Genomic DNA, 11081 nt, shown 5'->3' on the forward strand with positions numbered 1-11081 from the left:
TTGGATATTTTTGTATCATTGCAGGTACTGAGTTTCCATTATCTCAGTCGAACCTAAACATTATACTTAATTCCTGAATCAACACATATGGACATTTTTTATAATAAACTCCAATGACTCCATATTGTTAGGTACTTCAATCACATTGTTAGAGATGGGCCTTACTGTGGTTAACATTTTATAATATGTCATGTTCAGCAAAGACTTAGAAACCTTTATATGCTCTTCTGTACTATTTGTTTTTAGGGCAGTGACAGGATCTCTGAAGTGGCTGGTGACAAACCATGGCCCCGGATCAGGACCCTGGATCAGGAGTCGTCGCTGTTCCTTTCCGAGTCGGAACCAGGACCGAACTACGAGATACAGAGACTCTCCACCACCACCACACAGAACACAACCAGTGGACAGGTAGACTGAACATCTTCAGTCTTGGTCGTCATCAAAGGGGCAGAGGCTCCAGTCTGCAGAACAGACCCTTCTCTTCAGTCTCAGTGCAGGGATGAAGCAGGGCCTGGGGCTGATAGAGATAGACCCTCCTGTTCCTATGATACAAACACCACAATATCCATGATGATCAGAGCATGTCATCCTGGGAACCAGTGGTGAACCTTGAAGGCCTTCTAAGCCTTCAGAGAGGATATATAGATTGATTTGAATGTTTTTGTGAATAGGCTGCTTATTCTTTGACACTATTTGATGCTGTCTATCTGCCGTGTCTGTGTTTGACCAAAACCGCGCTCTCTTTTAGCCATGGAGTGCGCATGTATTACGGTCGCTGTCCTTTCAGCACCACGAGCCTCACTTTTGATGTGTCACTGTTGTTACTTTTGGTGATGGTGTGATAGTGGTGTTAGGCTACAGTAGGTTGTGTAAACACTTTTGATGTGTCACTGTTGTTACTTTTGGTGATGGTGTGATAGTGGTGTTAGGCTACAGTAGGTTGTGTAAACAGTGGTTTTTGTTTTGTTGGTTGCATTATTTTATGCTGTGTGTTACATTTGTGTCTGTGCTGTTTCTGTCTCTGTGTAAGCGGCAGCCCGAAGCGCGGCCAGGGCTGTTTGATTCATTCATAATGTCACCAAAATGCATTGCTCCTCCTTCGCTATAAATTGAATGGTCCGGCTACAGAAGATACAATGTAGGCGTTTGGAAGATTTTTGGTCCCTCTGAAGGCTTAGGTCCTACAGTAACAGTTCGCTAGAAATAGTCCCTCCTGTTCCTATGATACGAACAAACAAACACCACAGTGTCCATGATGAACAGAGCAGGTCACCCTGGGCTTCAGCCTTCACAGAGAGTGTGTGGGAGACTACCCTGGTGGGAGTCTTTCAGTAAGTCTGTCTTCTCCTTCAGAGTCTTGTCAAATGCCTGGTGACTGGGTTCATAGAAAGCCTGGACCTGGGTCTAGCCTTTCTCAGTTACCTCATGGTTACCCCACCAATACAGATGGGTCAGGATGGGTGTCACCACGAGAAGTGGTGAAGACAGCACACAATCCAAACAATGGCTAGAGGAGGGAGCTCAAAGACTAACCACCTTAGTTAGGGTGTTGGCTCCTGTTTCTACCTCCTCCAGTGTCATTGGGTCACAAAGTGGGAGGGCGAGCGTTAGGACGGACGCAGTCAAGCAGTACGACTGCCCCACGTGTGGAAAGCACTTTTCTAAGGCGAACTATGTGACGAAGCACCAGACCATTCACATCAAGGAGAGGCCCTTCAAGTGTAAGCTGTGTTACAAGAGCTTCTCATTCCTGAGTTACCTTATCAGACATACGAATGTCCACAACAGGGAGAAATTGTGGCTTGAGATGTACGCAGGGGAATGATTCTTTAGCTGATTATTTTATTATCATCCTGTGAAGTGTCCTGGGGTAAGAGTTAAAAAAAAATTGTATTACTAAGTCCCCCATTTGAGCATCTAGGTATGCAGTATACTCACATTCTCACATGATACAGACTAGTATTTTGGTTCCTGGGACTGGAAGACTTCTCAGCGGAGGAGTTGCATCGAGTATTGTCACGAGCCGTACCACCCTCTCAGGCCCTAGCCTAAGAAGGGAGATATGGAGCTTTGAAGGACAGAAGAATTGGGAGTATTGTAAATGTATTATTTTTAGTTGTGTGGATTAAGTTTGTCTACACCACGTATTAATTTACTATTTACATTGTTTTTTCAACCCCGTTCAGTTGGTGGCGGCAATACACCTTTTTGGGATGTAATCCGCCATAAAACCCACAGAAGAAGAAGTTAAGATGGATGATGAGGAGGAAACCTGACTGACGACTGTGGCAAGTTTTGGGAGCATGGAGAGGCCAGAGATAAATTGGGATAAGGAACAGAAGGTGGGTATTGGACAAAGGCCATCAGTGTGTCTGCTGCAAGCAGTACAGCGGATTTAGGCATGGCATGAGCGTGGTAAACGGAAAGACTTGGTTATGGATAGCAAGGAAGAAGTAGAAGAGCGAAGTGCAATGGGAAGATGTGTGTTGAGGAAGAATGGTTCCAAGTACAAACCGTATTCTGCTGTCTGATGGCTCAGGAATTTTACCTGACGAGAGTGAGGATGAATTACCTCTGGTGGCAGGTGTGGTGAAGACCTCCAAGTCCAAGCAAAGGATGATTTGGGTGCAGTGGGAGTGACATTTTTGGAGAAAGTGGATCCCTGCCTTTTGGCTGATTCATATGTAGTCTCAGGCTGGGTAGAAAATAAATTGGTGTTGTTAGCTCGAAATGGACTTGTGATGATTTTCTGTGTTTCTTCTGTCTGTGTTTCTTTGCGTTATGTGCCTAGGGAAAAGACTTGGATGACTTGCCTATGAAAGGAGTGATTACTGGGTTGCTGTTAAGTGTTGAGGTTGAGCAACTAAAATGGAATATTCTCTGTGTCTGTGACGCCCGCCGTTTTGGTGCGAAGCAGACCTGGTGGCGAGCGTCGTGAAACTGATTAGAAACTGTCTGTCCTTTTGAGTTTTGAAGCAGTCTTTTCCTGATAGTCAAGTTGGGATATGTCAGTTATCCCGTGAGAGCTTTTGTGCCGAACCCACTAAGGTGTTTCAGAAGCCAAGCTTATGGTCATGTTGTAGGAGGGAGATTCCAAAATGTGAAAAGTGTGCAGGAGGGCATGGGACAAAGGAATGTGTAGTATAGGTGGAAAAAAACATTGTGTAAATTGTGGGGGTGCCCATGTTGCTGGGGATCAGAAGTGCCCGGTGCAAGAGACAGGTTGAGGTTGCCAGGGAGAGCAGAGGATGATGGGTCAAGGGCCTTGGCCAATAGAGTGATACGAATGTATGTTTCAGTAAGATTGGCTTCTTAGCATTCATTGCCATGGTTATCAACTGTACCGCAGAAATGGAATGTAAATCACAGAAAATATATGTTGTGGTGGCAGCTGCTACGGTAAGTACTTGGATTTACCAGGTTTTACTGGAGAAGAGTTACAAGGTCTGCTGAACGAAAGAGTCCCATCAACCCAAACAGTTAAAGTAGTGGAATTGGGTGGTGATTTTTATTTGTGTTATGAAATAGTGTTATATAGGTGCTGGGTTAGTTGGTGGTGTTTTTTTCTCCTCCCTTTTGCCCGTTGTTTATTTTTGTATCACAAAATGTAACGTGGCCGATCACACAGTAGGTGGCGGCATGCACAAATAAAATGTGCCTACACCATGATACCAAAGAAGAAGTAGAAAACGGAAGTGAACAGTAATCGTGCATGTTTTCAATTTCCACGTTAGCGGTTTTATTGTTGTAATTTAGACGTTTATTAACACCATGGAACTCAAAATATGACTAATTTAACTGTACAGCATCACATACTTACCGCAGGTGGTCTTTAATTCACGTTGGAGACAGGACTTGGTTGATAGAGCTACGTAACGCTAGCTAGTTGCTAACAATGGCTAACTGTATGGTTTTCCACACTCAAATAGCCTCCGTCATGGAGGTGCTAGCGAATGCAGCCGTTGCAGAGATCTGTAAAGTCGTAGACAACGACTATGCAGTGTTTCGTTTGGAAATCTCTCAAAGCCAGAAAGAAAACAGGGGGTTGCGGAGGAAACTACAACTAATGGACTTGAAGGTGGCACGGGAGCGCGCAGAGAGAACAATACGAGAGCGCGTTCCCGCCAGTCGTCCCAGTAGTGTCAAGGTCGTCGACCGATACAGAGGAATGGCAAGAGGTACATTTCCCAGAAGGCAGAGGCTGCGCGACTTGTCGTGGATCATTTAATAGCTCAGTGCCTGTCGCTCGGTTACTTTCTGTACATGTGTTCAGATGTGTTAACCAGAATTGGGTCTTGGTCAATTTTTGGATAGCAAGCACTTCATATTATAGCAAAGACACTATCATATTCTAACCAGATTCTTTATTTACTGAATTTCCTATTATCTACTCAATGAAAACAATGTGAATACAATACATTGATCAATAAATGGTATATCTAGAATTTAAGAAGTGTTACCTTACTTTTTGCCAATTGTAGACAGTGTCAATAGTGTACAATATAGCATTGACAGTAACTAACTTAACCACCACTTTTCCCCAATCACTCTCAGGTGAAGGACATTTCACTGGAGGCCACAGGAGCTTTGTGAAGCCAGCGGGACACAATGCGTGGAGAGATGACCAACCCATAGCTATAGATGAGGGGAGTGGAACCTCAACCCAGCATGTTATTGTGATAGAGGTTAGTGTCATTGTGTAACATTCAAAATGAAAGTACATAGAATGTGGCTAATTTATTTTAGAAAGGCTCCCCTTAGCCATTCATTTGCTTACATGGTCATCCTTAATTATCTGCCACATGGGAGCTCGTGAGACTTCCCTACGACATTGTTATTATATTCCCTGATTGTTATCCAATTAAACTAATGTACCGATAATAACCTAGTGTCTTCTTGTCAGTCTGCCGATGCAGAGGCGGCAGGTCCTGGAGGATCGTCTCTGGTCAAGCAGGAGAGGACTGAAGGAGACGACCCACAACACAGCAGAGACATCCAGACTGGAGCAGGGGCTGGAGTGGCACCCCCTGTAGCCACAGCAGACCTCGCCAACGCCACGGCGCCTCAGCACAAGACCCGATGCAGCATCACGGAGGTCAGTGGAACGCCGAACGCCGTCCTCAAGTCAGAGACTTTAACTGTAACACAAAGGCTCTTACACACAGGATCTGACCACAGGTCAGACCCAGAGAAACTGGGCTGTCCTCCTGCTCCCCGCTCAGAGTATTTTCTTTATGGTAGCCCGAGGACGGTTCATTCCCATCAGGACTCAGGTGATGTGTTAGAGACTGTCAATTATCCGTCTTGTTCTTACACTACAGAGATGGACCCTGGCAACATGCCATTGGGTTTAGAGACACAGACTGATCTGTCTAGAGGGGACTGGAACCAGTACAGTAGTAGTCTATACGCTGAAGGGTGCCTAGATAAGAAAGAGGAGGTCATTGTCGTAGATGAGGTGACTGTGAAAGTTGAGGGCGATGCTCCTCTGATATGGAATGAGACTCACTTAGGAGGACACTCACAAGGCAGAGATTTCTTAGATTACAAGGAAAGCTTAGAGACTAATCCAGATGTTATGACCCACTCCCCTTTACACAAACTCAGGGATCACGAACCAGTGAACACATCGATTGGGCTTTCCGATCAGGTATTGAACTCAAACGACCAAAGGGCAAAGGCTCAGAGAGAGGGACCAAAATCAGGCGGTAGTAAAGTGAAACGGTTCCTCTGCATGTTCTGTAACAAAGGCTTCAGCTGCATCCAGAAGGTGGAGATCCACCAGAGGGTCCACACAGGGGAGAAACCCTTCAGCTGCTCCCAGTGTCACATGCGATTCGCTGAGGCTGGCAACCTGAAGAGGCACCAGAGGGTCCACACAGGTGAGAAACCCTACAGCTGCCCACAGTGTCACATGCGTTTCGCCCAGTCTGGCAACCTGAAGATGCACATGAAGGTCCACACGGGAGAGAGGCCTTTCGCCTGTACGCACTGTAGGAAGAGGTTCTCAGAAAGGAGCTACCTCAGGATACACCTGCAGAAAAACCATTCCACTCTATAACATAGGAAGTAAACATTCCACTCGATCACTTCTGATGTTTAGATCAAACCCTGCATTAAAGTCAAAGATTCATTTTAATTGTTGTCAGTAGAAAATATCCCCAGATGAATTTGGAATAATGAGAGTAACAGATTTATGTGTTGAATATTCCTGGGTAGAATTTTTCCATCCAGACGTGTGATTTATAATGTATATATAAGCCTAAAGTCTGTTACATATTGTGTTTGTACTGTGTAGGCTATATGATGTTCACAACTGCCTATTTCATTACCTCCATTAAACTACTTAATTCTTTCCCCCCCAAGACATTTTTCCTGAGAATATTATTGCAGTTCATCTAGTTCATGCAGATTTTTGTTGAGAATGTGTGGTTTTCATATGGCGTATTTAGAACTTGTTTATGTGTAATAAACACCAACATTTGACTTTTCATTCTAAGACTTTCATTGAAACTCTTCTTTAGTATACATCCATCAATTTACACCCTATTCTGCATACACCTTACTGAACGTTATAACCATTATACACTTATTAAATATACCTACACACTAACAAACACCTACTGTACCTGTCAAACTAGTTTAGTCAGGTTTGTCTGATGACTTGATTTATCATAGCTAACACATCTTTACGCACAACATATTTATGTCCGCCATGATGGGTTTAACAACAATGAAGTCATTCTGTAACTACAGTATCGGACTCAAACGTTGTGGGGATGAGTAAACACTCCATGTTGAAAGTGTGTTTATTATCTGTGTGTACGTACCTGAGGGAGTGTATGTCTGTAATCTGTAACATCTCTCTTTTCCAGGAGGAGGAGGGTCTGGAGGTGATGCTGGTGAAGGAGGAGGGTCTGGGGAACCCTGAGGGGACCATGGTCATGGAGGACAACCAGACTACCCCTCCTGAACCCACAGAGGAACCATCTGAGCAGCACAGGACCACACACAGTCTCACTGAGGTGAGCCCACTGTAAACTATTGATTGAATGGTATTAGGTCAGAGCCCGTATCCACAAAGTCTCCAAAGTAGGAGTGCTGATCTAAGATCTATTTACCTTTTAGATCATAATGAGACCATGTAGACAAGTACAGACCTGATCCTCTATCAGTACTTTGACTCTTTGTGGATACGGGCCCAGGTCTTGATGAATTTTGTCTTAAGTGTGGGACCATGCCTTTCAATTATCACACCATTAAATAGTGTATAGTACTCATAGCAATCTCTCATTGCCCAATCAGAAGATTCTCCATAGAAGGGTGCTCATATCAGATCCAACATCCTCTCACTCTGTATATCTTAGTCAGTAGACATGGAGGATGGGAAGCCTGATCTGCTGCTAGTCAAAGAGGAGACAATAGAAGACAGACCAGAGAGCATTGATCTGCTGAGTGGACTAAAGATGGGGGAGCAAGGTAAGAGATAAATACATATAGCCTACAGCAACTTATTTTTACATACAAAAACACATAATGTATCAACTTCACCAGGTAATGGACAAAAAAAACTCCATATGTAGAGTTTTCTGCCGTGTTTTTAAAGTCTAAAGTCTTCCTGCAGGTTGTTGGCTGGAGGCTAACAGTGGAGACTGGGTGGCCATCTTGGATTCCCAATCCCAGATGGTTGCAGACAAGGGCCCAGGGGACATCATCACTGAGCAGGTCAGGACCAGAGGTGACATAGTGGAGGTCAGTGGATGGGACAGCGTCCTCAACTCTGGGCTGGGGAACAACAATGTTAACCACAACCAGAAACAGACAGTGGAACACAAAACAACAACTGAATTTAGTCTCCAAGACAACAGAATGTCTGAGACCAGGGCGAGGTGTAGATTTGGTCTGCGGGGACGTGGCCAGGTTCGTATGCAGCAGGAACGAATAGGCACAGTCTCGGCTAGCGAGGCTCCATCCTGCTCCTATAGTTGTGATTCAGAGAGACTGATGGCGCCTCAGGTTAACCCCCTAACAGATGCTGCCTTCAGCCTGCCTTCTATAGGATCTATCAACTGGAACATGGACCCTGCGACAACACAGACACTCCCTGGCCTTCGTCCTCCTCACACTATCCTAATGTTAAACCAAACCTCAGACAATGCCAGTGCATCAACACTAAATGGCTACATAAGCCCATTGACAAATGATAGTAGTAGTAGCGCTGTCAGTAGCTCCGGTGGCAAAGAAAAGCACTTCCTGTGTTCATTCTGTGGGAAAGCCTTCAGTTTCCCCAAACAGGTGGAGATCCACCAGAGGATACACACGGAGGAGAAACTATTCGGCTGCCACCTGTGCCGGGCCAGTTTCTCCCACTCGTCCAAGCTGAAGAGGCACCAGAGGGTCCACACAGGGGAGAAACCCTACAACTGCCCCCAGTGTGAGAAGAGGTTCTCCCACAAGCACCAGCTGAAGATGCACCTGAAGATGCACACGGGAGAGAGGCCATTCGCCTGTACACACTGTGGGAAGAGGTTCTCAGAAAGGAGCTACCTCAGAATACACCAGCAGAAAATGCACACGGCCCATGTATAGTATAGTGACATGTAATGTAGTACTAGTTAGTTTGTAGTTAATTCTGTTGGTTTTGGATGTAAAGGAAACTGACAAAAGAATAAGTATGATGAGGCAGAGTAGATGATATGGTGATGGTTGGTGTGATGGTGTCTGTAAACATGCTTCACTGATGAAGAGTGACCAACTTAGTCCCTTTTGGTTGATGCTGGTGTTTTATAGTGAGGTAAGGATAGTGCCTTGATTCATGTTTACTTGATATAAAATAGTGAAGCTGTTTTAATGTAATGAACCTTTTCCAAAGTATTCTAAAATAATTTATCAAGCGAGGGTGGCAGATTTACAGAAAAGGTCAAGTGTTACCAAAGTTATTCTACTTGTCACGTATCGTTTTGTGCAATAAAAGTTCTGTACTTCACTATGTGAGTGTTTGACCATTTTATTGAAATTAAATATAAAATTGAGTCTGTGCTGACTGACTTGGTTATTGTTGTTGCAAGGGACTGAGTTTCCCTTATCTCAGTCAAACCAAAACATTATACTTAATTCTTGAATCAACCAACATGGATTTTTTAATAATAAACTCCAATGGCTCCATATTGTTATGTACTTGAATCACAGTGTTAGAGATGGGCTTGACTGTGGTTAACATTTTATAAAGTCATGTTTCTGTGTGAACAGTAAAGCGTTTCTTATATAAACCTTTATGCTTTTCTGTACAATCTTTGTTTGCAGTCTGCAGTCCATCAAGGCCTGCTGATATCCAGTGTTACTGGTGGGAGAGACTGGACCTCTGAGATGGCTGGTCACATATCCTGTCCCGGATCAGGACCATGGATCAGTAGCCATCGCTTTTCCTTCCCGAATCGGAACCAGGACCGAACCGGGAGGGACAGAGACTCCACCACACAGAACACAACCAGTGGACAGGTGGACTGAACAACCCCGGTCGGTCCTGGTGGTCATCAGAGTGACAGAGGCTCCAGTCAGGGATCCAGTCTGCAGCCCAGACTCTTCTCTTCACAGTCTCAGTGTAGGGGTGAAGCAGGTCCTGAGTCTGATAGAGAGCAGGTTACACTGAGCTTCAGCCTTCACCGGGAGAGGTGGGAAAGCCCCTGGTGGGAGTCTAACAGGAAGTCTGTCTTCTTCCTCAGGATCTCGTCTAATGCCTGGTGACTGGGTTCATTGAAAGTCTGGACCTGGGTCTAGCCTTCCTCAGTTACCTCATGGTTACCCCACCAATACAGATGGGTCAGGATGGGCTTTCACCACGAGAGGTGCCTAGCCTATAACACAGCACACAATCCCAACAATGGCTAGAGGTCAAGGAGGGAGCTCAAAGACTAACCACCTGAGGGTGGTGGCTCCTGCTTCTACCTCCTCTAGTGTCATTGGGTCACAACGTGGGAGGGAGAGTGTTAGGACAGATGGCGACAAGTCGTACGCTTGCCCTACGTGTGGGAACCGGTTCGCCAACGCAAACAATTTGAAGGAGCACCAGACCGTTCATACCAAGGAAAGGCCATTTAAGTGCAAACTATGTTACAAGCTTTTCCTTCCTGAGTAGCCTTAGACATAGGAGTGTCCACAACAGGGAGATTTACAAGTTGTCTGTTTCTCTCTTTTAAAAGGTTTGTAATCAGGTCACTTTTCCGCCAATCAGGTTTGGCGGCGCTTCCGAGAGTGTTCTGACAAGTTGGCGCAGGCACCCATCTAGGGTTCAAGAGAGGCTGCTGGGCGGCCGGCGGCGCTGTTGAGGCGACCGGGGCTTCCACAGGGGAGCTAGGAGCTTCTTGGACCTGCTCGCCACGCTTTCGGCCACGAGTTGCTCCTTCCAGCCAGCATGAAGAAGGCGGAGGTCGGCTGTTTGGGAGCCGACGCACCACAGGAAAGAGGCAGCTGCTTCTTTTCCTCCCCTAACTTCACGAGATGCCCCGCTGTCTTTCTTATGGTGTCTCCGAAGAGGCCCTTTTCAGAGATTAGTGCATTGAGCAAAGGGGTCTTGTCTGACTCCTTGATGGAAGTCATGGAGAGCCAGAGGTGTGTCTGCGTCATGACCAACACAGCCATCACTTGGCCGGCGCAGACCGCCAACACTTGAGTGATGTGGAGAGCAGCGCTGGTGAAACATGCCACCTCTTCAATGCCAGCCTCTGTTGCGGATCATCATTCTCCCACGTCATCCTATAATAATGTGACCACATGCTCCAAGCAGGCCCAGTTATTCAATCTTAATAGGCGCTCTATCTTCTCTCTGATCTGAGCGGCTAATCGTTGCGCACCTAGAACCCATAACGCTTCAATAGCCCAAAGGTGAGGGGTTCGACTGGGAGCCACCCAGTGAGTAGGCCTGAAGAGAGATCCAGAGAGGATGAGTTTTTACTAATGTTGGATTTCTTGCGTTTATGGCCATGGTGTTCAACTGCCCCGATGGAGCAGAAATCACATTAGATAGATGTGATAGTCGCAGCAGCAGAGAAATATTTGGGTGTGAGAGATTTTAGTGCTATAGA

At 45.6% G+C, this 11081-nt stretch overlaps 1 protein-coding gene and 1 long non-coding RNA gene across 4 annotated transcripts; one reads left to right on the plus strand and one right to left on the minus strand.

The window, feature by feature from the left end:
* Nucleotides 1-122: 122 nt before the first annotated feature.
* LOC111958452 (uncharacterized) lies at nt 123-3904 on the minus strand. 2 transcript variants are annotated; one of them, XR_002876530.3, is made up of 4 exons: nt 3821-3904; nt 2573-2695; nt 1939-2048; nt 123-542 (listed from the first exon to the last, which is right to left on the minus strand). It is a non-coding gene; the product is annotated as an uncharacterized lncRNA (long non-coding RNA). The 2 variants fall into 2 exon arrangements; XR_002876531.3 differs by lacking the exon at nt 2573-2695.
* On the plus strand, nt 3896-9610 carry LOC112067929 (uncharacterized). 2 transcript variants are annotated; one of them, XM_070437190.1, is made up of 7 exons: nt 3896-4178; nt 4555-4685; nt 4904-5095; nt 6876-7025; nt 7368-7479; nt 7625-7752; nt 9304-9610. In XM_070437190.1, the coding sequence occupies exons 1-7, from the start codon at nt 3896-3898 to the stop codon at nt 9505-9507; spliced, it is 1200 nt and encodes a 399-aa protein (XP_070293291.1). In that variant the 3' UTR covers nt 9508-9610. The 2 variants fall into 2 exon arrangements, with proteins under 2 accessions (XP_070293291.1, XP_023990607.2); XM_024134839.2 differs by lacking the exon at nt 9304-9610 and having other exon boundaries at nt 7625-8986.
* The last annotated feature ends 1471 nt before the right edge of the window (nt 9611-11081 follow it).

The sequence above is a fragment of the Salvelinus sp. IW2-2015 genome, linkage group LG34 (assembly GCF_002910315.2).
Source record: "Salvelinus sp. IW2-2015 linkage group LG34, ASM291031v2, whole genome shotgun sequence".
NCBI classification, from domain to species: Eukaryota; Metazoa; Chordata; class Actinopteri; order Salmoniformes; family Salmonidae; genus Salvelinus; species Salvelinus sp. IW2-2015.